This window comes from Amblyomma maculatum, chromosome 1 (assembly GCF_055883805.1).
Source record: "Amblyomma maculatum isolate TAMU_Amacu chromosome 1, ASM5588380v1, whole genome shotgun sequence".
NCBI classification, from domain to species: Eukaryota; Metazoa; Arthropoda; class Arachnida; order Ixodida; family Ixodidae; genus Amblyomma; species Amblyomma maculatum.
In genome coordinates, this window is record NC_139344.1 from 351,904,371 (window position 1) to 351,932,314 (window position 27,944).

At 43.9% G+C, this 27,944-nt stretch overlaps 1 protein-coding gene across 1 annotated transcript in view; it reads left to right on the top strand.

The window, feature by feature from the left end:
* Positions 1-27,944, top strand: part of LOC146207772 (SEC14-like protein 3) — a 62,623-nt gene that overhangs the window by 4,712 nt on the left and 29,967 nt on the right. Inside the window, exon 2 of the mRNA XM_084587162.1 lies at positions 23,389-23,458. Within this exon, the coding sequence (XP_084443288.1) occupies positions 23,389-23,458 (70 nt within the window). The remainder of the gene's footprint in view (positions 1-23,388; positions 23,459-27,944) is intronic.

Here is a 27,944-nt window from a genome sequence, read left to right on the forward strand (position 1 = left end):
TTTCTTGTAATAAAATTATGTCTGGGTTGAAATTTGAGATAAGATTCTGTAAATCGTGAAACGAAGATGCAATTGAACGACAATTCCACTGTAGTACTTTTAACCCCGCCATGATTATTGTAGAATCCGGGAGGCTGTGACAGCCTCCTTTAAGACATCAATGTTATTCTGAAGATTAGGGGAACCTTTTTTTACTTTTAGTGTTAGAATGTGCGGATTTTGAGGGAGAGGAATAAGCGCGACGCTTTTGGGATGAACATGTCATCTCTACATCCAATGGGTTAACGGTGGACACGTGAGTATCCACATGACCCTGACCCTGTACTTTCATTGAAGAAAAAGGAGCAGGCGTCGTCTGGGTAGAATCTCCCTCAACAGAGGCCCTAGGAACCATAGGAGCATGGCATATTCAGTATACCAGGGTTGCCAACTTGCAAAGCTGCAATTTCGATCGAACCAATCTTTGTAGCTATGACCTGTGACACAGCTTCTGTAAACGTGCTTAACATACGCTCGAAGAAACCCTCAAGTGATTTCTCTACAGCTAAGACAACCGACTTTGTCGTGCCTGTTTCCACATCCGAAGCTAGTGTTTTTGCACAAGCTGCATACGAATTCCTCTTATGGTCTAGCTGTGCATAGGCATCTGCTCTAGAACACTTATTATGCTGGATAATGTTGAGAACAGTTTGCTCATCTGCGCGTTTTTGGGCATATATCATCATCAGCAGGGTGATCTGCGTGACATAGTGCGCAAATTACCACAGCAGAGGTGCACATGTCAGATGAATGGTTGTCTCCGCACAGTCTGCAGCGTGATGCGAATTTGCACGCCTTGCTGCTGTGTCCGAATCGCCAGCAGTTTTTGCACTGCAAAGGGCGAGGCTGCAGGGGATCTACACAGTACACAATGGGCCATACCTTAACCTCTGTTGGACAGTTAGCTCCAGCAAGCGTCGCTATGTACTGTGAAAAACTGCGCCGAACTTAACACACCGCAAGGAAGTAGACGAGACAAAGTTCGGCGCAGTTTTTCACAGTACAAGTATGAACCAACTAGCCCGAGAAACGGTATTAAACGTCGCTATCATCGATTCTGTCGGCAGCCTAGAGCCACCAGCATCCCTGCTGCAACAGAATAGTGATAAGATGCCAATGCCAGCCTCATTAAATTCCTCGATCATTTCTTGCGGAGAAGCCGACGAATCCACGCCGCGTATAATACTTTTGCACATGCCAACTGTTCAGGTATAAAAGGCTTTACTGGCAGGGATGCAAACGATGTGCATCGAAGCAAGTCCGACACACACTGTATATTCGAGGACTTACAGAGGATACCTCTCCTGCCAAACGGACGCACCTCAGAGATTTCTAGGTAGTTGGGGGTGACAGCCTTTAGCTGCTCCTGGATTATTTTTGGATTTTTCAACTTCAGGAATCCATCCCCAATTGGTACGAATGCCACCGGTATTATACTTATTCCATTTCGTCCGAAAGATTCCATGTCCAAGCTTTGGGCCAGCAGACTGGCAAACCAGGATACCGAAACCCCACCTGGGGAAGCTAGACACATTATAGGCCTAATTTTACATGAATCCTAGTTTCGGTTTAAAACAAATACTGGCCAATCCCCCGACGTGAAATGGCCTCACCGGAGAGAACGGTCAGGCTCGCAGACAAGACAGGATCCATCAGTCAGGAGAAGAAAGCAGAACAGCACACCAGCACACTATAACAGCAGCAGAGTCGCCGATCGTGGTTGTTGTTGTTGTGGCTGTAGGAAGAAGGAAAATAAAATGCACGGGCCTGCTACTGGCTCTGTAGCTGAGCCACCTCCGCTGCCTCGTGCAGACAGAAGAAAAAATAGAGAAGAAAGAAAAGCAAGAGGGAAAGAGAGACGCGCGCCGCGACAACATCCGTCGTCCCCCACCGAAGCGGTGGCGGGTGCAATGACGGCCTACAACAGATAAAAAATTCGGTGGCAGGCTAGCCCCCGCCGCAAGCGCCGGTGACCTACCTGCCCCAGCCCCATCAGGGGAGAGGCACCCCTCGCCTCGCGAGTTGACGGCGCGAGTTGGGGCCCCCTTTTTGCGCAGCTGTGCTTGGCGACGCGCCAAAGGTCACGCTAAAGGTCAATGGTAGCTGCCGCCTCGCTACGCGAACGGCTGAAAAGTGATAGTAGTATTGATTTCGCAATAAAAGAAGAGGGAGAGAAAGACGCGCGCCGCATCAGCCGTCGTCCACCACCTAAGCGGTGGCGGATGCAATGACGGCCTACAACAGATAAACTACGACGGCAGGCTAGGCCCCACCGTAAGCGGCGGTGACCTACCTGTCCCATCCCCCACAACTTCCGTGCAGACAGAAGAAAACATAGAGAAGAAAGAAAAAGAAGAGGGTGAGAAAGACGCTCACCGCAACAGCCATCGTCCATCACCAAAGCGGTGGCGATTGCAATGATGGCCTGCGACAGATAAAAAATCGGTGGCAGGCTAACCCACCGCAAGCGGCGGTGACCTACCTGTCCCAGTCCTATCAGGGTCAGGAACAGCCACCCTCTTTCCTCTTCTCGCCTCCGTGTACTTTGCGATGTCAGTGCATGTTAAAGATCCCCGGGTGGTCGAAATTACTCCGCAGCCCTCCACTAGGGCTCCTCTTTCTCTCTTTCTACTTTCACTCTCACCTTCTTCCTTCCCTCTACGGCGCGGTTCAGGTGTCCGCAGTACGTGTGACAATTTATTCCGCCTTTCTTTTCCAGAGAACCGATTATTATTATTATTATTATTATTATTATTATTATTATTATTATTATTATTATTATTATTATTATTATTATTATTATTATTATTATTATTATTATTATTATTATTATTATTATTATTATTATTACTGTAAACCAATTATTGCTATTAAATTATACAAACGCTGATTGAAAAGGCGGGTTGCTACAACTCTCGCAGCTTGTTGTTGGGGCTGTAGGAAGAAGGAAAAGAAAATGCACGGGCCTGCTACTGGCTCTGTAGCTGAGCCACCTCCGCTGCCTCGTGCGACAACAAGAAAAGAGAGAAAGTAGAGAACAAAGAAAAAGAAGAAGAGAAAGACGTGCCCCGGCAACAGCCCCCTTTCGACCTAGATTCAAGCTATGCTTGAACACCCACAATTTTTGTTGTTGTTTTTTTTAGTTTCGCGACTGCTTTTTAAAATTTGATAAGAAAGTGTGGCATACTTGAAGGCTTCAGAATTATTTAGACCCCCTGCGTTAGTTTGCGTACACTGAATCATTCACTACGCAAGCATACCGTCTTCCGGATAAACACGTACGGTAGCTTTCCGAAGACCCATCAGCGGGAACAAAAAACCGTGAGAGACAGAGAAGCTCTATAGTGAAAAAACAAAATTTAGCTGGTTTCAACCCGCTGATTTGCTAATCGACGCGGGGAAGAATTATGGGAGGCGTGCGATCTGACCTCTCTCAGCATTTTCTAGGGCTCTCATTTTTCATGCTTTGGATAAAAAAACTGCCGTTAAGAACTGTGTGGGCTCTGACGTACAAAATGTAACAAAAGTGTGTTTACTGCAATCATCTCTATGTAAGTAGTGAGGGCAAGAAAAAAAATTAGAACTGCCTTATGAATATAAGTGAGTTTTATGGTGTAGGATACAAACATATGCAGTGGTGATAGGCGATTAAAATGCCACTTTTTTAACCATAACGCACGAACGTCGACCGCCGAGTCGATAAGCGTCGAACGGCGGAACACCGCGGCGAAATGAGCGAGAATGCGCGCAATGAGCACCCTGGTGCAGCTGTCCTCCGCCAGGCTGTTACGGGAACCGGATCCAACCCCCCCCCCCCCCCTGATTTTTTGTGCGTTATCGTATTTGCTTCTGTTTTCTGCATGCCGCTGGGAAAATATTAGAAAATATCATGTGTACAGCCTGCTTTCTTTTTTATTTCGGTAACGACATTGACAATGCATCTGCGTTTTCTTTGAAAGATAGAAGTTCCTGTTCAGCAGGACTCCGAGTGGCAGATACGATTAATTTACCGCAAGAAAGTGCTACGTGACCCATACCAAAACGAAACCAAATGCTGATACGCATGTAGTATAATCAGAGGGCGTATATCGCCTTCCATCCAGCTCTAGCGCTATCACCTGACCGCTTTTTTATAACTTGATGGAAGAGTTCAGAAAAAAAAAAAAGGACAATGACGATAATGGTGCTCAAAAGAAGCAGAGATGAGGTCACGTTTTCAGAACAGCCTGGCAGAGTACAGCTGCACTGGAGTGCTCCTTGCGCGCACGCGTATATTCTCGCTCATTTCGCCGCTGTGTTCCGTCATACGGCGCTTATCGACTCGACGGTCGACGCTCGTGCGTTAAGATTAAAAAAGTGGGAGGGTGTACATGCTTTCCGCGCGGTTTGTCTCTTGTTAGAAAAAGTTTTATTAGACATTAGACATTAACAGATGCTTGTAAAATAACTAGCAATACTTAACGGCCACCCTTGCTTTATTCACCTCTTCAATGATTTCATGTCAGCTGTTAAGAACGCAGCAATGGCTCTGATACAATGCGCGCACGCCTTTCTTGCATGAGCAGTCGAAAGGTCCGGCTTGAAAACCAAGCACGTCACCTTGAGGAAGAGGAATTCCATGTGCTACGCACAGTGCGTTAAATTCAACACCGAGACATGTTGAGCACACCCCTCACACAGAGAGCAAAAAGCCTTCATCGGCTTTAACGATTACGCCACGCCTTGAGAACTGATCCATCTGCTTCGGTTTGGGCTTGAAACCCCCTGGCGGCGAATTTTGTTTGCGACGGATACTCGAAGGAGCTAGGTTTCACAGCCACCTTGGCGCAATCCAAGAATGCAGGTTGGAATGATTCTGCATTAAGAAAGTTTACATTTTACATGTTCCGAACTGTGATAATAATACATGGAGTTTGAAGTGGTTATACTGTCCCGGCTGTAGACGGACGATTATTTAAATAAAACAAAGCGGTCTTCTGAATCAAAATCAAATTAATATCGGTATAAAATTTTTTATATTATTGGCTAGTGTTCCCTTTTCATGAATTGAATAATTATTGACGTTAAACTATTCACATTTAAATTAGGGCGTTAAACACCCACGTTTAAATAGAAAAATTGCCGATCGCTCCGTGAATAGTCGGGCCCTGGTGCTTTGGAATCGGGTACCTTAGCGTAGCTTTTCCGTCCGTCAAAAATGAAAGCCGGTCCGTTTTGCAGAATATCACACAACAGCGCGGTCCGTGCGCCCGAATACGCTCCGATTACAGCGCTGTCCTCCACGACTTGGTAGAGAGAGAGAGAGGGAGAGAGAGAGGCAGAGACATTTATTATGAGCAGGCATGAAATATTCAGCCCTAGGTGGGCAGCCTCCTCAGTACAGGAAGCCGTGGGCCTGAGCCATCTCCCGAGTCCGGCTGACCAGACTACGCTGATCCTCCAGGCTGGGGCTTGACAGCTGAGTCTTCCACTGCTCTTCGGTTATGGCCATGGTGGTTATAGTGCCATTTAGTCTCTTGCATCCTCACGCCATATGTTGTAGGGTGTTTGGTACGTTGCAAAATACGCATTCATATCTTTAGGTGGTGGACGAGATTCTGTGTAGTAAGCGGCCGTGGACTTGGCTGTTGGTTTGGATTCTTCGGAGGGTGACTGCTTCTTCTCTGGTTAGTTTCTTGCGGGGTGGGGAATATTTTCTTCTGTCAAGTCTGTAATGCGGGAGGATGTCAATATATTTCTTGGGTACATCATGTGCGCTCCGAAACCCCTCTGGACGTGGTGCCCGGTTAGCATATCCTCGGGCTGAGTCGTTGGCAGCTTCGTTTCCTTCCAAGAGAGAGAGAGAAATAACATTTATTTGCACACGTCAAAAGGTTGGCGAGGATCCGAGGCGCAGCTCTGAAAAACGCTTTCAGATTATCTCATTCTGAACTGCTCACGACAAAGCTGCCTTCTTGCTGGTTGTGAGATAAAGTCGCCAGTTGACACACAGCACCAAGCGCCAATACAACAGCATATACACACAATCATTCAGGAGCGTCATACCTTCGATGGCACGGACGGCGCGCTTTGCTATTGACTGTTTTCTCGGACCCGCAGACTTACGGAGTTGGCGAAATGTTCGCGTGCCAGAGGGTTTGGTTTCGAGTTGTATAATCATGCTATTGCGGTACCGATTTGACTAATACCACTCTTGTCAGTGAGGCTTAGCCTTCTTCTCACCATTCAGTGTTGAGCATCCTGGAGTGATGCAAGTTCTCACAACATTATCGAAAAGCAAACCAGGTGGACTGATAATTTTTGACTCACCCGGTACACATCCCAGACGTTTTCTGCATCTAGACAAAAAGCCAAAAGTATCATGGAAGGTTCGTGACGAAAAGCAAACCTCTCCAGTTTGAGCTTCCGTGTACATCTACAACGACGAGGCGTCGTAGCACGTGGGTCCTGAAAATCGAAACAAACACTCGCTTAAAAAAAAAAAAATGAGCATTCTGAACTTGCGCACGGATACAACATCTGAAAGTTTTGATGCTTAAAATATTTGTGGGGCCCTTAAGCTCCTCTTTTAACGATGTGATGCGACCGTTTATGGCTACCGTCTGCGCCTCCCTTTACAGATATCGTCTTTCCCCAACATACACTTTGATACTCGCTTAATTAGTAATTTCTAATTGTGCCTATATTACCTCACACGCACAGCATAGGGTCGTATAATGTGCCACATTTTATTTCAAGGCCAACCGATTTAGACATAAGCCGAGTTTTGACGCCGCAGCCTTGGGCACAGCAGCCGAAAGTCACGTGCACAGTGAAGGGGGAGCGCCTAGCGGCACATATGCATCTATAGGAACTCGGCAGCGGGGCCGCTTTAGTCGCAGCTACGGATCAGCTGATAGCACCGGGTACCGACGTCTCGAAAGCCGGCAGCTATGCACACTTTCAACACTCAATTTGAGCTATTTATCATAAATGCCAAGAGGCATGCTCGACATAAAGCTACACTGTCCACCTGCGCACTCAGCTTGTGAGCTGTGAGCGCAGGGGGATTGATGGAGCCAGGAAGAAAAAAGAATTTATCCGTGCACAAAGGTTTTCGTCACCGTTTTTTCACATGTGATTAGTTTCCTTGCAAGTAAAGTCTTCCGTGAATTAAGATAAAGAAACGTTCTCATTGTACGTAGATGCGCCGAGACGAAATTGACAGGGCATGAAGTGCGAACAGAGGATAACCGGTGGTCGATAAAAATTGGATTCCAAGGGAAGGAAGTAATAGCAGGGAAGGTTGGGCCGATGGCGTCAAGACGTTTGCGGGGGCCAAGTGGATGCAGTTTGAATGCAAGAGACAAACACCTCGACAGCGCTCGTCCTGTGTTTCTCTGCTTTTGTGTTTGTCTCTTGCGCTGTTTTACATTTAATATATTCCACCAACTCACCCGTTTGGCTATAGTGTGCATGCAGTTATAGCACAGGAGGAATATGGGAGAGGCTAATTTGCTTATGCTGCGGGTATAGTCCGGCTGATGATGATAATGCACCCCTTGAGTAGTTCGCCTGTGTCTTTCATACATACCGCGCCTAGATACGTTCGCAGAAAGAGAAAGACATTATTAGTCAAAGCGATTGGATCTTATAGTATTATTCCGTGTTCATGCTTTGAAGCAGAGGCTTCATTGGAAACCAGAACTAAAAATACATGCCGTCTGTTTGGAGATTTTAATGACTTAGCATCAGAAGAAGTTATGTCCTTCGGCGCTGACGTCTTAACGCCATGAAGGAAGCGATGCGCTGGTTGATTATTGCCGTCATAAATTTCATCTCTGCTCGAATCAATTCAGCCACAAAAGTAAGCAACCTCCTGTCTATGCGGACCATAGTTCGAAAGCGTTGCCGCTTTTGTGTGAAGGCTTGCATAGTCCATAGTACGCGGGCAGTGGGACACAAAAAAAAATGGCGACAAGGAGCGACGGAGCAGGTGCATGAGCATATAGCAGGTGAGACGGAATGACAGATGACTTGAACCACCGCGGCAGACCACAGACCACTGTCTGTGGTCTGTGTGAACTCAGTTCGCCTACATAAAACATTCAGAAAATCGGAACACATGAACGAAAGCATTCCCCTCGTCAACAATGACACTTTTTGCTCACGTTCGTTGCAAAAAAAAAAAAAAAACAAATGGCGCCTTTTTTTAGAAAAACTACTGTGTTTTGCTGTTTCAAGTCGGCCATTTTTAAACAAACACTTCTGTTTTGGCCGCATGAAAGACTTATGCTCACGAGAGAGCTTTTAAACTTCAGTGGCTTCAAACTCAGCATTAGACGCCTGCTCCAAGCTAGTTCAGTTTTATAGAACACACCTGCTTATTGTGAAGGTAGCATTTATTACAACGATATGAAGGTAATGATATTAATTATCGGGAAGATGGGTGAAGCTTGTTTTCCTGTTGTGATGTTATTTTGCTGTAATTTAGTGCAGAACCTTATTCAATGATTACTGCCGCGAAGAAATATGCCTCAGAGATTCAACGTTTCCTTTGGAGACGGTTGTCCCTGCTGGTTGCAGGGTTTTAAACTTGTGATTTAGAAATGTCTCTATTTTCTATCCTTTGCCGATTTCAAGCCTTGTTAGATAATGAATGACATATTTTCATTGATGTTCTCGCCACCTCATGGCTACCCTATTTTAAGAAAAACCGTAGAATGGGCTGTTCGTAATAAATAGCAAAAAAATAGAAGCCTGCCCAGAATTGTTTTGCGGATGTATTGATAGGCGTGACACAAATTACGGATGCGAAAAAAATTGCGTTCATAAGCTACTTCCGGTTCATATCACTTGTTAGATGCCGTATTTATGCATATTTTAGGTAAGCGCAGAAGTTTTGCGTCTATGGCATAAGATACCAAAAACCTTTTATTACCAGAAAGCCGAAAAGAAGAAGAAGAGTTTTCGGAAGCGCGCTTCTGCATTGATAAATTGTAACTAAATTATTGCGCCACCCAATTTGTTATTTTATGGAGACATTAGCCAATAATTAAAACTAAAGTGGTTCACGAAACCTAGTATAGCGTGAGAAAGCACTAGTTAGGCGTAGTTTGTCTGAGGAGACGTTATTGACGTTGTCGCTATCTTATCGCCGTCACCTGCCAGAAACCCTCTCGTGAGGAGGACCGTGATGTATGTTGCCCAAACCACCACGAGTGAGATAGATATAAAATACAGGTATATAATTTCGTTGTTGTAGCATTAAAAATTTCAAAACTTCGGTGAGAGCAAACAAACTTTCAGGACGGCAATTTCGGTAGAGTACATTTGGAGTTGAGAATAAGCATGATTTGGATTGATTTAGTTTGAGTTCATTTGACACAGTCATAAAATGAAAGGTCAGAAGTTTCGGCATTCATATATAGATAAGAGGAATTTTCTGTTTGCCTATTTGGGATGTAATTATACAGCAATAAACAGTCATCTACATAGCTACATACTTTCAAAACTTGCCCACTTGATTTCTGTTCAATTACTTAATTTGCCTTGGCCGTTTAAGAACGGGGGCCACGCATGACCCAATACAAATATGGCTTGCTGTAAATAAAATATTCCGTTACACCCTAGGACTGTAGAGTTAAGATCAACCGATGCGCCACATCTAAACAGAAATGCCGTGTCGTTATGCTCCGAGACGCATTTCTGGGCGCATTTAGTTGGCTCGTTAATTGGCATTAAGTATATATAGCACAAGTCCTTAATGTGCGTGCTGAAGGGGGCGCGCTGGTATTTGTTGCTGCTACTGACAAGACTCATCACTGCCTCAGGAGATATGAAGTCAGACCCCTCAGGTACTTCTGAAGATGCATGGCCATTGGTGCTTGCCAAGTAGTCCGTTCGGAAATGATTGCACGGTGTGGGGTGCCTTCTCTAGGGTGTTTACCGTAAACAAAGCAGCTAGATAAGGTTGTTGAGTACTGTTGAAACCACTTGAAACCAGGTTTTGTAGATCAGCAAGTCAACCTTCCTGAAATTTTTCGCAATGGCATGCCACGGCCTTCTCTGTGAACATTCTCTCGTGAATGACCACAAACCCTGCTTTCTTATCCTCGCAAAGGACTCTCAAGTGGGCAGATATCAGAAAGTCGACAAGCCGCGCAGAGTTCCCGCTTTTCGTGGCGAAGAGCCACGAAAGTAAACGGGGAACTGCTACCTTTTCAACAGGTGGCCCACCAAACTTCGAATCGAGCTTGAGGACTTACACGTGTTTGGCAGGAACTTCACTTTTTCCCAGTGTCACGACGTCCTAAATCAATCTCGGAATCTTTCATGGCCTTTGCAACGTTGGAAGAACATAATTGCACAGCAGCTCAGTCATGTATGACGACGTGGCGCGCCAATCACGAAAAGCCTGGTCATTTCGTGTTCTTCCACTGACGAAACGCCCCGGATGCCCAAAAATCCTGGCTTGCCTGCACTACTCCGACCACAATATTCGGCGGAGTCGTTCCTGGTGTCTCGCCGATGTTCCAAGAACCTTGTGAGCCCAAGAACATCCGTGTAGGGACAGGCCGTAACGAAGATGTCAAGATCCTCGCCTTGCAAGCGCACATAGAAACGGCTGCAGCAATAACTGCAGTGTCATTAGGTTGAATAAATTCCCCGTATACACGAGTTAGTCGGCCGAGAATCGAAATTCCCCATCAGAGAAGCGGACGGAAGTCTCACTGACGCACATGTCTTCAATGATGCGCGTATGGCTTTCCTAAGCTAACGCGCTACTTTATCCCCGTGTCTGAATAGAATTGTTCTTTTGTCGAAGAACGGTTTGAGATGGATGTTTTTCGTATCGTTTGTGCTACATGTGCGGTGCCGCAATATGTAAGGCGGCTATCAAGGGAATGTCCCAGAGTTATTTTCGATGCTCACCTAATCTTTTATTGACACTTCATCCGGCTTGGCCGATTTACAATGCGCCAGAGGATAACGGCAACTTGTAGACAACTCTCCTGTACCCATGAACAAACGGGGATGTGTGTCTCTTTCGGTGTGCTTAGTATACTTTGTAAGTATACCTGTATAAGCATAACTTTTTCAGTATGCTCAGCATAATTAACGTATTGAGGGGCTAGTTGGTGCTGCATAATACCCAGAAATGTGGCGCAACAAACACAAACACAAGCGAAGAGTGCGCGTGTGTTGTGTCTGTTCGCTTGTGGTTGTGTTTGTTGCGCCACATTTCAGCATAATTATTTCGTCTTCCAGCCTTTGTTGCTTTTCATTGGTTACAGGCCCCTCCTCACCCCTTATGAACATGTTAGGTTTTTTATAGCTGAGGTGATCGGTAAGCAAGCAAAATAATCGAGGTGGAGTCGAACATTTCAATTTTTACGCACATGATATTGGAACTATACTAGCCTATATAGCATCTATCACTTAAATTTGCTCCTTTCAGGAACTTGCGAGCGCTATGCTCTGGATAGATTTCATAGGCTTTAGCAAAACATTTCACTGTCGCAAGCCTACCAACTCTACCCTTCCTCCTTACTCCTTATACACACAAGAAAAGAGGCGGTACTGTTAGTGAACATAGACAAGACCAGACATTTGGAACATCTCATAATTGCGAAGCAAGTGTGGGATATAATAAGATAAATTGTAATGCACATGTTGTTGGGAATGGTCTACGCTTGCAATGCGTGGCCCAAATTTGCTTTTAAATAGTTTTTCTTGCGTTCGCACAGAGTATAGTTAAAACTGCCATGGAAAACTAATGGGCTTTTGACAATAACACTACATTTTTGTGACACAGCTGCAGAATATACTCTCAGATACTTTTTTATAAACATATTACATTAATGCTGTAAGCTTCCAATGCTTCGCGCTCACAAAAACTAAATCAGGCCGTAGTACAAGGCCGACGGGGCGTATTTTGAAAGTTGATGTAAAAATAAAAAGTAGTTTTGAGAGAAGAGACCTGCGAATATAATGATTCTTATCGTAATGTTGAACAATATGTGAAAAAAAAAAATGTCGAGAAACCATTGACTAAAATTCTATGAAAGACGTAACACGCTGTCTAAGATGTTTCATTCCAGGTTGTAGCGCTTAGGTTGCTATGCACCACGGGAAAAGCGACCTTCCGGCGTTCCGTGCCGAGAGTTACTCTAACGGATGCTGAAGGCACCTGTCCACGTAACCGCTCAGAAGTAATCTTGAATGCTATGCTTTCGACAATGGTTGTAAGACAGCTGCGAAATGTTATTTATCATAAGGGTTATTTATCATAATCAAGACAGTGACGAATATAGGCATCACATGCATGAGTGCGTAATTGTACAGTGTCCTTTAAATCTCTAGGAATCCGACGTGAGTAGACGTTTGAGCACGTTCCTAAGTGCATTCTATTACAAGCCATAGTAAACATGTTGCGTAACCTCTAAGCACGCAATCTTTGTTTATATTTTGCCGACAGTGCACTTTAGATGAAGAGCGCACGAGAGATAGAAAGATGCCGTACATTAGTCTTTCTGGTGTTTTAGAGAGGGGGATTGAAGGCGGCGAAAACAGGAAGAAAACCATTCGTCTTTCTTGGCTGTCAAACTTCAAAGAGCGCGTCCTGGTGCGTGTCGCCATTGACACGAGGAAAAACATTCGCCCGAATACGATTTCTTGGGCAATTGACATCATTATCGCGGCCGTACGTGAAGTGCTTACGCGTCGCTGCGTCACACGCCTGTCTCGGCTCTAAGATGTTGTTGAATAAAAGCGGTCGAATCATTTCAAGGTCATCGCCCACCGACGCACTCTCGGCCGGAGTACAGCAGCAAGCAGGTCGGCGTTTACGAATTGCTCGAGGCGCGGCGGGGTGAGGGTAAACCGAAGAGAAACCTTGAAATATGAGGGTACGGATTCCACCCAGAGTAGCACACTGGAGAATGCAATTAAGCTGACTGCAAGTGAAAGCCCACGGTGGCTGTTCCCACTGCCCTGTAAACGATCTGGGAGCAGCTTTCAATGCGGCTAATGTAACGATTGTCTTCCCATTTATTTATTTATTCCCCCATCCTTCAGTAATCGTCGCAGTGAAGCCAGGTTTTCGTAATTACCAGAATGCGTCAGTCGAAATACGATAAGTATTGAACAGACAATGAATATCACAATAAGTATCGAAAAGAATTTAAAGAAGAATCGATAATTATTTCCGGCTGAAGACACACTCTTGTAATGCCGGGCGCGTACCATGGTAGGACTTGCGTCCTGTATAGGGCAGACGTGCACTAGCAATGAGTGCGAGGGTGAATGACGTGCAACTACTGCACTGTTGCTCGGCAGGGAAGCAAGTCGGAGACATTCGACGCCACGCGACGCAAATTGAACGGTTGGAATTTAATACTTCGAGGAATGCAGACTGTGAGCTGAAAATTCAGAGAGCACTGTGGAATCTACACTGCAGAAGTGCGAAAGCCTGAGCGTTGCTTCTGCACGCGGTACCGCGGGTTTGTTCTCATTGTTATTATCAACTATATGCACCGTCAGTATAATTGCTAATGTAATCTTGTCGTTATCACTAATTGCAGCGTCGTTTCACTATCCTGGGGGTGGTGCGAGGTGAGAACGCGTCACGTATTCGTGAAATGCATTTGTCGTAAGCCTGAAACAATAGAGCACATCGTTTTGGAATGTTGGGATGCAGTATTTTTATGGTATATACTGCAGAGAACTCTACGAAAAAACCTCCTTTTAACTCCTTTCTGTATCCACTTTTTGCCAGTACATGCATGCACACTGTTTGGAAGACGAGGATGGCAGTTCGTAATCAAGATTTGAATGGCAGGCCTGCTAGGCAGTATTTCATGAGCATATTATGCATATCCGTGATCCATTAAAATCACTAAGTGTTCCCCTAGACTGGTTATTGGCGTTTGACCACCTTGCTCCCTGCGAACAATTTTAATTATAATAGACGAGTTTTCGCGTAACTTTGTGTAGAACAGCGCGAAAAAAACGACAGGGACGAAGGAAGACGACAAGACGAGCGCTGTCTTGTCGTCTTCCTTCGTCCCTGTCGTTTTTTTTCGCGCTTTCTACACAATGGATTACCAACTTGCCCAAGCTTCTGTTTTAATTTCGCGTAACATTGTTTTATTTTTTATTACCAGTGTGTCTGCTAAATTATAAAACGGAAATGTGTCTTGTTTTCTTGTTTTCTTGTTCTGTGCTGATGTGGCAGGTAATAAAGAAAAAAAGGGTTTTCCCGGGCGTGGCGCAACTGGTTAAAACGCTCGGCTAGAGATCCGACAGTGGAAGTTCGATTCTCGACAGAAACAGGATTTTCTTTTTTTTTTTTTTGATTGACAGCTATAGTGTTACCGGACGAACGAACGCCGACAGTATGAACCATTAAAGGCTTTCCGTTAAAGATTGTCGCGTTGCTGATTTAAACTTTAGCTTTTCCTTGGCGTGCACTATCCATTTGCATGCACCAAGCCGCTCGTGTCGTCACTGTGTGCATTCCATTTGCCTGTGCAGCTTCGGTCAAACGTTTAAGCCCACAAAGTCTGAAATTAAGTCGTTTATAGCTCATGTAGAAATCACTTGAAGCTAAAAATGTCCCGGGGACACGGACACCTAGGTACAGTAACACTAATAATTCGGTGAAGAATTTCTGCGAGGCTTGTGCAAGTGATTGAAATTAAAATATAGAAGCAACATATATACCGATTATCTATGGTTTTCAAAGAGGATTAGGTTTCGAACATGACGACGTGTTCTGAGGCAAGAGATGTATCCTCACAGAAAACTCGTGGTGCTTTGTGCGTTTTTAGCAACGTTTTTTTTTTTTTCACTATAAATAACAGGCTTGCAAGCGGAAGGGCAGGCAGTGGCGGTAGAAGGTTAGGTAGGCGGATGTTATTATAGAAATTTGCCAAATTAAGTGACTGCAGCTGAAACAACGCCGCGTTTTTCAAGGGTTTTAGCTAGGGCCATTCTGTAGGGTGTGTGCGTATATATATAGTACGCCTGAGGGCGACGATGATGAGAGCGCTGAGTCATTACATTCATCTCGCATATTTCATGAAGAATGAGCGACCAAGCGCTTTTGTATGTTTCTCAGACAGTTTAACGACACAGCCACTCTTCATTAGGGACAGCAGAGATGTGTTATTTTCGGTTAGTAATGTGAATATGGAAGCTATAATATACTAGAAAGCAATTAAGTCCGAACACGTGATATGACATTAAACAACAACAAATATCACCACGTTTTACTCCTTGGGAAGCGAGGAGGTATATTATAATGTGAACTCTACGTGTTACTAAATCATATGGTAAGTTGCACAAAATAAGAGAAGGAATAAGCTCCACGTTTATAATTTCAGCTGGTAGATGTCATTAAACATTTCTACCGAGATGTGCGCTGCTGTGTGCCTACAGGTGGACGAAGCATACTTATGTGTTAGGGAATGCTAGCATGCCACCAATTTAGAAAGTAAAGGAAGTAGGAGGACGCTTAAACTTCGTCCTAAGAGTAGGCACGATAGCGATGCTTGTGTCCACCCTATTTTCCCGACCGTTGTCTATATACGTATATGGCGCCGGCGGCTTTTGAGCAGAACGGGTTGTATACGCTATAGCTTAATATGTGCTGCTAATCGAAGGTAACAAAAATCAAGGCTGTCCAGCGAAAATGTGCTGTCATGCGTGTTGAGGACATTAAAAAAATAAAGAAGTCGTTCTAACAGCAACCGAAATCTACCGAATTCCCTACTTTCATATTTCCGCCCAACAAGACGGACTTCCGTCGAAGATGCTTTCGCTGAAAGACATTCACTCAGCAATTAGAATGTTAGAATCTGGCGATTCGTTGGGATTGGATACAAAAAGGATATATATGGGCTTCGAGGATGTCTTGCCGTTTGGTTGATGTGACTGAGAGCGTTCAGGAATGAAGCCCATGTACACTTAGCCGGCGCCTAAAGGTCACCTGCGTCGAAGGGAACGAGGAATGTTAGGTTCTTCTGTGGCCGATAAACGACAGATATAGCACCCATTGTGATCGATACAGCCGGTGGGATAAACGACACCATTTTTAAATAAGAGCCGCGGGAAACCTGATCACAGATCGGCTATATATTGTTTTGAAGCGAATATGTTTTGAAACGATTAGACCTTGGCGCATTGAGCACGCCTCTCACGCATTCCGCGTATATTATCGGTCTATTTCAGGGTGCTGTGAGTCGAGAGCAAAAGGAGAGAACAACAATTATATTTTAGTGAGCTAGCAATGCTACGGATACGAATTGTTCTACTTGTATATTACCACAAATTACAACAGTGATAGCAACGAATTTCGTAAGCAATGCGCGAAGAGCAAGCTGTGCTCCCTAAGGCCAGTGTTTTTTTTTTTTTTTTCAAGAGCAATCAGTAACGGCAGAGATTTTCACACCTGTTGAACAATAAACGTGTAAGAAAGCAAGCATTCCCTCTAATTCGGACAGTATGCAATGGGGCATCGACATCCAAACTTGTCGGGCAGCTATTCCCCCTGGAGACGTGGCGCTCGAAAGTCGATGCCTGATTCATAAAAGCGATTAAAATAACTTCTCTGACGTCCGAAGCATTTGAACGAAATCTTGGAAAGAAGCCAAGTACGCAGCGGTCAGTGCATGCTCTTAATAGGGCGAAATTGTTGTCTCGAGATCAGCGATCGGCAAAAGTTTTCCGCCTCGTGAGCTGCAATGGGATCTTACTTCACGCCGCACTAAGCGTATACGTCGCTTCACACACAGTCTGGAGGCACCACAGCGTGTCAAAGTGTGCAGTTCACCTCACCTTGACCTTCTCAAGGTCACGCCGAAGGAGGCACTACAGCGTGTGACGCAAATGCTGTATCGGATAATCTGAGATGTTCGATATGAAGGAGCACTGAACAAGGGTAAATGGGGTACGCCTCAGTTCGCAGGACGAGCCAACGTTTCGACAAGTGGACTTGTCTTCGTCTGGGCAAAGCCATCATCATTGGCAGGGCAGGGGTTTAAATACGCTTTTGCTTCCGAAGAAGAAAAGCTGGGGAGGGGAAAGTAGGTGAGAAGAAAGTAGGTTATTGAGTGAACAAAAAAAAAAGAAAGAAAATAAAAAAAATCTTCAGTATGTATTTCTCGGCCTCAACCAGGGATCTTGTGGCCTGCAAAAAAAAGTAAAAGCGGCAGTACCAGGAAAAACTACAATACCGGATAGATGATTTGTCACCACTTAAGGAAGTCAATTGCAGATACGCCTTACAATGGGACAGGCTTTGCAAAGGGCCTTGATAAGGAATATATCTAAGGGGGACAATTCTTAAAGGGTGTGGGAGGGGGGGAGTACAAAGTCACAGGATAATAACCGCACAGTGAACCACAACTGACATGAAAAAAAATTTTTTTTTTTTCAGTATGTATTTCTCAGCCTGCAACCAGGGATCCCGTGGCCTGAAAAAGAAGTAAAAGCGGCAGTACCAGGAAAAACTACAATACCGGGTAGATGATTAGTCACCACTTAAGCGGGTTTGGTGCAGATACACCTTACAAAGGGACAGGCTTTGCAAAGGGCCCTGATAACTTATAAGGCATATATTTAAGGGGAACAATTCTTAAAACTTTCTGCAAAGATTGGGGGGGGGGGGGGAGGGGGGGATAAATACAAAGTCACAGGTTAATAACAGCACAGTGAACCACAACTGACATGAAAAACAAAAAGTTCGAGGACAACCTCAAGCAATACAGTATGTGATAAGGGGGAAATGTGTTTAGAGGAACATGTACAGGTTATGCTATTGCGGAAGGGAATAGAGTGTCCATGCGTTGGGAATAAACTGTACAATTAACGCTATATGGGGTTCTTTTCCCGAATAATTATGATGCGGAGGGAATATACCTAAGGGATAAATAAGGATACCTGAGGGATATACATAAGGGTTCCAATGTTCTAAATTTATGAATTAGATATGCCTCTCTATATTTTCTGTCCCTTGCATATTTAAAGCCTGACTGGAGAATGTATAATTTAATTTCTTCGAACTCATTATCTTTCTGATTGAAATGCTGGGAAACTGCTTTCGGGAGGTTTTTGCCTGCGTCTGCCCGATGTCCATTAAGCCTTGTGCTCATTGGTTGCCCTATCTCTCCGATGTACTGCTTATGACAGAAGGAGCATTCTAGAAGGTAGATACCGTTTGAGGACGTGCAATTAAAGCCTGATTTTATGTGAAAAGTGAAATCGCTTGCATTGCTTTTAACCGTGGTGTCCTTTTGTATATGACTGCACGTCTTACATCTAGGTCGAGAGCAAGGGTGTGGTTGTGTTGGATGCTTGTAGTCGAGTTTAGAATGTACTAGAATATCTCTGAGGTTCGCGTTACGTTTGTATGTTACCCTGGGCGCCCCCGGAAATATTTTCTTCAGGCGTTCATTACACGTTAGCATGGAATGATATTTCCGCAGAATATTGTTTATGTTTGGAAAGGCATTGGAGTATTTAGTGGCTTGCAAGCTCGAGTGACGCTTGTGTTTTCCAGAACTTTGAAGACTACGTCAGCAGCGCATTTTTTTTTAGGAACTAAGCACCGCACATCCCGGAGGCCTCTTACGCTGAGCCTCGCAAGCAGTACACGATTTTCATGCAGGCCTAAGTGCGTCGCCTTCATCTTGACAGGCGTTATTCGCCTCGAGATTAATCCGATAGTTTTTTATGACCATTTTTTTGTTTTTTGTAACCACTTGTGACCACGTCTCCGGCGGCATTACTTCGCGTTTATGAGCTTCCTTTTTTTTTTTTTTTTTTGCCCGTGTGCACTTTTACGTATACTTCGTGAGTATAAATTCTGCATGCACAAGGAGTGCTGTATGGAAGCGTAGTAGTGCTACGTTTAGACTTTACCGCATTTGCTCATATAAAGAAAGTGCCCGTAATGCATCCCAAGTGCCCAAAAGATAGGCGAGGACAACATATCTGCTATTCGAGTCAACAAGCTCGTTCCGAAAGCTTCGTTTCACAATCAGAGCTTGTTGGCAATGCATGCGCTCACTCGCACACATCTCCTGTACGAAGGAAAGTCACACTTTTTGTTCGGAGGTTTAACGTGACTCACAGCACTTGACTGCCTCAATTGATGTATCGTCTTATGGATGTGGCATGTCACAGGGGCAACTCGAGAAGCATACATGGCAAAATTACTTTTGAAAAGGAATTAAATTACATTACAGTTACTTCTACTGAGTAATTCAATTACTTTTAAATTACTTTATAATTTTCATCCATGCAAAAACAAAGTAAAGCTAGTTAACAAAACAACACCTTGTTCTCCAGACGTGAAGCACACACATTCTTCCGTCTTCCCGCCAAATTCCGTTCCAGAGAACTATTTCTTCCCTCTTTCCTGCAGCACCCGACATTACAAAAATAAGACAACCACAAAAAGCAACAGAAGCAGAAGCTTGATCGAACGGTCGTGAAATGAGCGGTGAACCCAGCGTCTTCCTGGCCTGGAGCTAGTTTTCAACTCCGGCCTTCTTGCACCATCTTTCCCTTAGGCATACTCTTGGTGCCTTGTTTCCTGCTGCTTAGAGAAAGGTTTCCATGGGATAGCTGCACTGGACCTGCTACAAAGGAGGACTCAGATGCACTGTTCTGCTCAATTCTGACTCCTTCTGCCGATCCGTTACGCTGGCTTCGGCTTGCCGCACGTCGTTCCTGCTTTCGCAGCAGTCTACTGTGTTGGCTATTGAAGGAGTAGTGGTGCATTCAATTGAAAGTAATTTCGAAAGGAATCAGTTACTTTTGCAGCGAAATTACTGATAAAAAGTAATGTATTACATTACTAAATTACAGAACAGAAAAGTAATTGATTACTTTAAAATTACCGGAAAACGAATTATATTACAATAATTTCATTACTGTTATTCAATTACCGCCATGTCTGTCGAGAAGCATGTGAAAAGTATGATTCGTTAATGAGTGTTCAAAATATAACAATGTATCTTTCTTATAAGAATAGAACTACAAGCTTTAGTTGCTTAAAAAAGGTTCTCAAAGAATGATAATAGGGACGAAGCAACGTAAATAAGTCTTATTAGAAAAGGCCGAACGAAGTGATAGACTTATGGTGAACACCCATTGATCACTGCGAGATAAAAGATAAAAACGAGAATGAAAGCTGATTTTGGGGAAAGTGAAAACGTGTCAAATGCTACACTTATCGGAGAGAGGAAGTATCAAGGAGGGTGAGGAATAAGGATGAGAGATATAAGGAACAAAGGAGGACATGCAATCTCAGAGAGAGAGATAACGTCGTCTGAGTGGAGGCTCCATGGGGCTCTTCAACCTGCGTTAAGTCGCCCACCACTATTTTCCCGCTGATAAGCGGGTCTTTGTGTGCTCGCTTAAACACGTGCGACATTCGGCACGGTATTTTCATCGCGTCGGCTGTCCTCGTTGTGACGATTTTGCATTAAACCTCAAGGTGCAACTTAAGATAAGAGCCAGAGTTCTTGCCTAGTGCAAAACAAAATGGTCATTCGTTTCAGCAGATTGTTGAGCCCGGCCGCTCAAGGCAGATATATTCAGACGCTGCTAAGGAGACTTATTTGAAGAAACCAGCTCTGGGTGGGCTAGAACGTGGCGCCCTAAGCTTAAATTCCAGGCTGACACAATATAAAGCACCGTTTTGAATTTCATCTTGTCCCAGATTTTGTTATTGAACATCGCCTGTAACAAGGTAGTGTTTCATATTCGTTCTTCAGAATTAACCTGTCTCCGATATAGAAATCGTGATATAGCGTAAACTATTCACAAGGAAAAATAAAGACAAAAGTGCAACCAGTATCAAAAAAGAATAGTAGCTCTGTTTACCAGCCTGAGCCTGCCGGCAGGCTAAGCAAGGCTAATTTCACCTGTAGCATACAACAATCACTACCTCTAAACCTCAACCTCTAGCATTCGCTAACAGAATTACACGGTACCCTTCAAACAGTCTTTGGCATCAAAGTGTTAACATTTTTGGCATGTCATCCATCCTTTTTAGCTTCAGTTTCATCGTTTGTGCCTACTTGCTCCTTCACTTTCATTTCATGGACACCGTCTCAAAATTTAATGAGGTGGTATTTGAGTCGGCATTCCGAGATAAAAACGGTGTTTGTTTCTTTCGTTGGTTCAGAGATCGCAGGATGTCAAACATCCCGCCGACCGTACAGTCAGTGCCCATCCAGGTGACCTGAACTGGTGACGCCATCAACCTCTCGACCAACCAGAAATTTCTAATTTGAGATGACAGGGGGTGCGGCAAGTGAAATGGCAGGGTTGTGCAGATATGTGACACTATTCACAGTGTTGCAACCTAGCTCAGCCACCAGTATTCCAGAGTGCCTCTGAAGAAAGAAAAACACGTTAGGTTAAAAACTCCCTGAAGGAACTTAATCTCTCTTAAATGCCGTAAAGCGAAACCTCTCCTGCAATTTTAGATCTCATTTGCCGCTTTTTCGCTCATTTGCTCCCTTTTTTTCTTTTCATTTCTTTATTGCTCCCTTTTCTCTTTTCTTGCCGTTTCTTTCCTAATTTACTGTCCACTTTTGTTGCTTTTCTCCTTTTTTTTTGCTTTTTGTTTGCTCTTTTTATATTTTACGCTTGATTGAGTGTTTTCGACGTTGCGACGCAATGACGACACCTGATATTAAAGCTTGGCAATGTTTATGAACGTCTTTTGTAGAATTTTGATGTCGTTTGCACAATTTCGACGTCCTTGACTGTTTTGACTTCTGCACACTATAGTCCCTGGCTACTTTCACGTCGGATTGACGTTTTGGCTCTAATTAAATAATTACTCCACATCAACGTAATTTTTTCGCGTTTAACCTCATACAATCATTCTTTTAGTCATCAATGAAATCACATCCCGGCAGTGACATAGTGACAGCTTCCGCGGATGCGCAAATCCTGTCCACACTCATGAGCCTATAAAGTGCGAGTTGACGGGCTGGTTGGTTCTGCATGATGCTGGAACAGTGCAAGGAACGGGACAGAATGAAACGAGGAAGGAGACACACAGGCGCTGACTGTCAACTCAGCTGACTATCAACGGACCTGTATGTGTCCTTCCTCGTTTCATTGTGTCCCGTTCCTTGCGCTGTTCCATCACAAAGGCTTAAATGAAAAATGGTGTTCAAACGGAATGGAGCCAGTACAATTTGAATAGCGAGGTGGGCACGCTATCTCTACATAATTAAATAGAAACTGAGATCTAGACCGATAGTGTAGAGCGATATGCATAATCTCGTTCTATTTGTTGTTTTTTATTTATTTGAAGTGGGGGGCACACTGCCCCCATATCATTTTAAAAAAAATTGACATCTAGACCGATGATACGGAAGCTCTACGCGTAATCTCGTTTTATTTATTTATTTATTTATTTATTTATTTATTTATTTATTTATTTATTTATTTATTTATTTATTTATTTATTTATTTATTTATTTATTTATTTATTTATTTATTTATTTATTTATTTACAAATATATCTGCAGCACCTACAGGGCCGTTATTGCAGCAGGAAACAACAGCAGGAAAACGTATCCTTTAAATGAATAAGTCCAAAGAAATCAACACAGTTATGCACAGTTGTGAGAAGAAAATAACAAAACACGGAACCCCGACAGATCATTTCGACGACAATGGCGTCTTCAAAGCCACGTGGTACAAAAATTCGCAACATTGTAAATAGGCAGTGTACACTACCATGTGAGGTGTAATGCCATGGCAGCCAGTACAATTGAACTAAATGGAATGATATGCTTCTACGGCAAGCTATATGTCGAAAACGACAAACTCGGAACATGTTCTACATTCACCACTGCTCATGGGAAGCCTATTCCCGTGCGCGGAAGTATGCCGAAAAAAAATTAATTATTATAGACATCAGCTCGATAGCGGATTTCAAGAACTTTCAGCTCGTGACCACGGTAGACAGCAGCCGGACGTTACATGACAGCAGGACTATATAAAATTAGGTGACTAATCCCTGCACCACTGCTGGGGAACGCTTATAAGTAGCTCGAGTGGTTACTTGTACCACAGATCAATTCTAAGTAGCACTGCAAGTAGCAGTACTGATTATCACTGCTATTAGGCAACTAATTAGGTATTTCTTAGCGGCAGTGATATTCATACTGCAGTGTTATCGCACTAGCTGTTAAGGGCATTTATTGTTTCCTATAAGCTTTTTTTCTTGACATTAAATTGTACTGAACGGCGTGACAGGCACGTCGAGACATGGTAAAAAATTTTAACTTTCAGCCAGTGTTTCATAATGCACTTTCTTCTCTACCGCAGTTTCGCAAGAGAGTTTCTGACGTTACCAAACCGGACAACTCGGACCACTACCTTTTGAGGTGGCTACGAGGTGAGTAATAGTCAGCGCAAGACAGTGCAGTCGAGACGCACGCATCCGTGCAATGCTTTCGTATAATTGCATAGGAACACTACACGGCAGGCAAACTAGCCACGACAGCTAGGGACACACCTTCAGAGTTCTCTTTAACGGAGAGATTCATTGATATGACCTTCGGTTACCATAACTGTCGCAACAAACCTGGAAACTAACCAGACTAAATTGAATACGCATATGTATACTTGGCCTTAATATTGCATACATATGCCTTCCCCCATTACACAGTAGAAAGAAAGTTATGTTAAATGTGCATTGTAGCGCAAGATGAGCTAACGCCTACCGCGTGATTATCAGGGTAACTTTCTCCGCGGTCGGCTCAACCCTATCGGACGGTCTTATCTTGACCTTGCCGGACATTCTTGAATTACGGGTTCTTAGTTCAACAGCTCGCTGTGCATTTGCGTAACAGGAACTGATAAATTAGGTAACTCAAGAACATCCAACTCCTCGTGATAGTAGAATGGTGGTGGCGTGTTCTCGACGCGTTTTACTATTTTTAAGGCTCTGTCACCCGAGTCTGTCTGTTATCGGAGACCTGCCTTGACAGTTAAAAAATAGTGCGCTTTACTCGGACGTAATCTCAGCGCCTGCCCCAAAGCTATTCCCTGTAAGACGGGCTGTAATTTGTTAACGCGTGGCAATGTTATTCGCAAAGCTGCTGTTGTTGTTGTTGTTGCCCTCATAAAAATGACGCGTACCCACAGGGGGGATTAGTCATGACCACGTGGTGATTACAGATTCGTAGCAGAGTTAAGCAGCTTAAGATGGCTTTACTTACCCTTTATCTTGCATTTCTTTTTTCTTTGTAGAATTAGTCTCAATATACAATTTTTGCATTGAATTTCAATTAGTCAGTCTGCTTTCATGCCATACTTTCTGTCGTACAAATTACAGGATTGTACTTAGATTTGCTTAAGAGCTTAATCGTGAACGCCGTTTCTCTTCCTTCCCTTCTCTCTTTCCTCTACCTCTTCTGCCTACCTCATCTTTTCTACCTCTTTCTTGCGTGTTTGTATGCTTGTTATAATTTCCTTTCTTTCTTTCTTTCTTTCTTTCTTTCTTTCTTTCTTTCTTTCTTTCTTTCTTTCTTTCTTTCTTTCTTTCTTTCTTTCTTTCTTTCTTTCTTTCTTTCTTTCTTTCTTTCTTTCTTCCTTCCTTTCTTTCTTTCTTTCTCCTTTCTCTCATTCTTTCTTTGGCTTCTTTGTCGGCGACATCGGCAACCTCAGGACTCATCTCCTCTACATGCGAGGATGTAGTCCTAACTACCAGAAAGGGGAGAATATGTGCACTTCAGAACCTATTGCAAAGTCTCACGAACACGTCTCGCGTGCGCGAGGTTTTTACCATGAGCTCGCAGAAAGGAAATATGAAGCCCGAATTTCTCCATTGGCTACCCTGTGCTTATGAAGGCATGCGTCAAGACTGAGCCCAACTCGTTTAATGCACACTGTGTGCTTACCAGTGGTAACTACTCGCAGGCTCGCACGAATCCTCTCCGCGTGCCAAAACGCAAAGCGCCGACACAAAATTCCAGGTCGCGCTTTTATCTAGCCGCCACTGATGTCAACCAGAAAAGGCTGATCTTTTCGTTGCATTTTTGAGTCTGCTAGCCGTCCGCTGTTCTCGCTTGTTGACTCAATGGCACTAGAGCTTGTCCACTGAACTCGATGCCATGAGATCGAGTCCCGGCCGCAGCATACGGAAGCCTCATCTTTAGTGAGGAATAAATGCATAAATATTTTTTTTTTTTTTTCGATCCCGACACTACGGTCAAAGTGAACGGCGCAAAGACACGATCGCACGAAAAGAAGAGGGATAGAAAGAGGCGCTCTTTCTGTCCCTCTTCTTTACCTGTGATCGTGTCCTGCTGCCATTCCTTTTGTAAGTATGAACCAACAAGCCCTACGGAAAGTAGCTACCACACTATGGCGACTTCTCGAATATTTAAGAGAAACCCCCAAGGTGGAGTAGATTTGTAACAAGGGAATAATTACTCATTGACATCCACCCAGGCGCTGCAATACGACTAAAAAGGAAAGCTATAGAGCTTTCTCAGAAACATCGTAGTTTAAGAAATATTCGTTCTGATCCAGGAATCGAACCCGGCACCACCGCCTTTCCGGGGCAGTCTCTCTACCAACTGAGTTAACCACGATGGTTAGCAGATCACATGGTAAGGCGAAAACGAATTGATCTATAACTCGAAGTGGGAATGGTGTTGGTCGAATATTTAGGGGAAACCCCCGTGTAAATGAGTAATTATTCCCATGTTACAAATGGCCACCTTGGGGATTTCCCGATTTCGCCATCCTGACCACGTTTCAAGCAATTTCGGCCCTTCACCTGCTGGAAAAGGGACGTTATCAGATCATATCTTCATTACAGAAAATAACTTTTCTGAATACACCCTACATTTATAAACTAAAGAATTATTTCTCCTGTCGAGTACTATGGGCGCTCTTCTAGGCGTCCTTGGTAGTTTGAAAATGAGACAGCATCTGGTAATAGTTATATCGTCGTATTCATATAGTTATGTACGGCCAATTTCCCATTCCAGGTCTATAACATTAAAACTGCGTGCGAACAACTCGTGAACGCTAGCAAACATCAACCTGGATTTCTTTTAATACGAACTTGCTGCTAAGCTTGCATTATGCCTCGGGTGCTGGATGCGAAAACCGGAAATGATGCTCTTAGCAATAATGCTGCGGACATTATTGCTCCAGAAAATATGAATCCGGTATATGTATTCAGTAGTAATGCTTCTCAGATTAGCATTCTGCACAAATGCTCAATTTCGGTCGCAATTTTGAACACCTTAACTTCTATAACGTGCACTAACGTCGCATATCACGCGGTGGACTTGCATTCTGCTTTCATCGAAACGCAGCCAACACGACCATGCCGAATCTGTGTCCACAACTCACAAGTCTAGCTGCCTAACTACTGATTCATGCGCAGGAGATTTCTGAATTTTGTTGCAGTGGAAAATGCGAAGAAAGGATAAAAATGAAATGTACAAATCACGCAGACAATATATGCTCCTCCGCCCGTAAGAAGCTTTTAAGTTTCGCATGGCCAGTGCTGCTAGCGCATCAAGGCTAAAGGCATGTAAATTCATAGTGAGACAAAACCTCGAATATGCATGCATTGCATGGGACCCATACACAACAAAGGATGCGCAGAAACTTGGAAAACCCCGACGCTTTTCGGTTCGCTTTATCTTCAATCGGTGTAAGCGCCTAGACTCACCATCCACTATGCTGAAGCTTGCAGAATCATTGATCGATAGAAGAAACGACTAACGTGTCAAATTCTTGCAGGCACTATATTTCTCCCGACTGAGTAGGTATCCGACCTGAAAACTATGTTGTCAAAGATTCCACGCAACCCTTAGGCCATAAACACAGCTTCTGTATTGCGCCCATTTTCGCGCAAACCAACACATGTAATATTCGTTTCGCACGACCAGTTTCCGTATGGAACGTTCTGCGCCACAACTCACAATTATTTCTCCCTCCTTGATCGATGTGCATCAGCTGCTTGATATCACGCTTTTTGTTATGATGCCTGTTTTCAATATGTATTTTTCATTATTTCGCATTATTGTAAATATTGTATAGCAGAGTGCACTTGTTGAGCTTTTTGCATTGCTGATGTCACGATGTCATGATCCCTCTCTTCTGCTTGCACGTTTGATATGTTCGCAGTATTTCATAAATGAATCCCTATATTTTCGTTCAGCAATTTCCTTACGCAAAGCTCGGTGTGTATAGCATATACATCATATCACTACAAGGCCTCGCCTTTTTCAATGCACTGGTCTATCAGGCCACAAGCTTGTATACTTCTCTCTGTTATGAAGGTAGTACTTTCTCACCGACTCCCATGCCCTTTCTATCGCCCCGTTAGGAACATATGCTTGCGTAAATTGCAGCATGAAAGCCACCTGTGTAAGTATCCATCGAGTTTGTAAGCCAGTTGTCACACGTGCGCCATTTAATCTCGAACGCATCGCCTCCCAGCCATTTGTTCTTTTGTTGTTGTTTTCTTGCGCGCAGACATGTCCGCTCCATCAGCAGTTTTCACCACGGACGAACAACGAGCGACGATTCAGTAACTCTGGGCGAAGGATGCTTAGAGTAGAAAGAAAGCCACAAGACAAAAAAAGCATACATAAAAAAGAGCAAGCGTCAAAACGGCACACAGGAAAAACAGAGCAATGACAAATCAGCGCTGTGCTGTATACGGTACCGCATTATGGGAGCAGCGAATTATTGTAGCCACAACTGCGAACGGTGGATCTCCCATGCTGCAGCGCCATTTGAGTCAGAAATTGCTGTTTTCGTTGCTTGATTAACGGAACAAAATTATGATTCAACGTTTCAACAGAATTGAAAGCTGGCGAGTTGTAGGCTGTTAAGTAAACTTTGCTCTT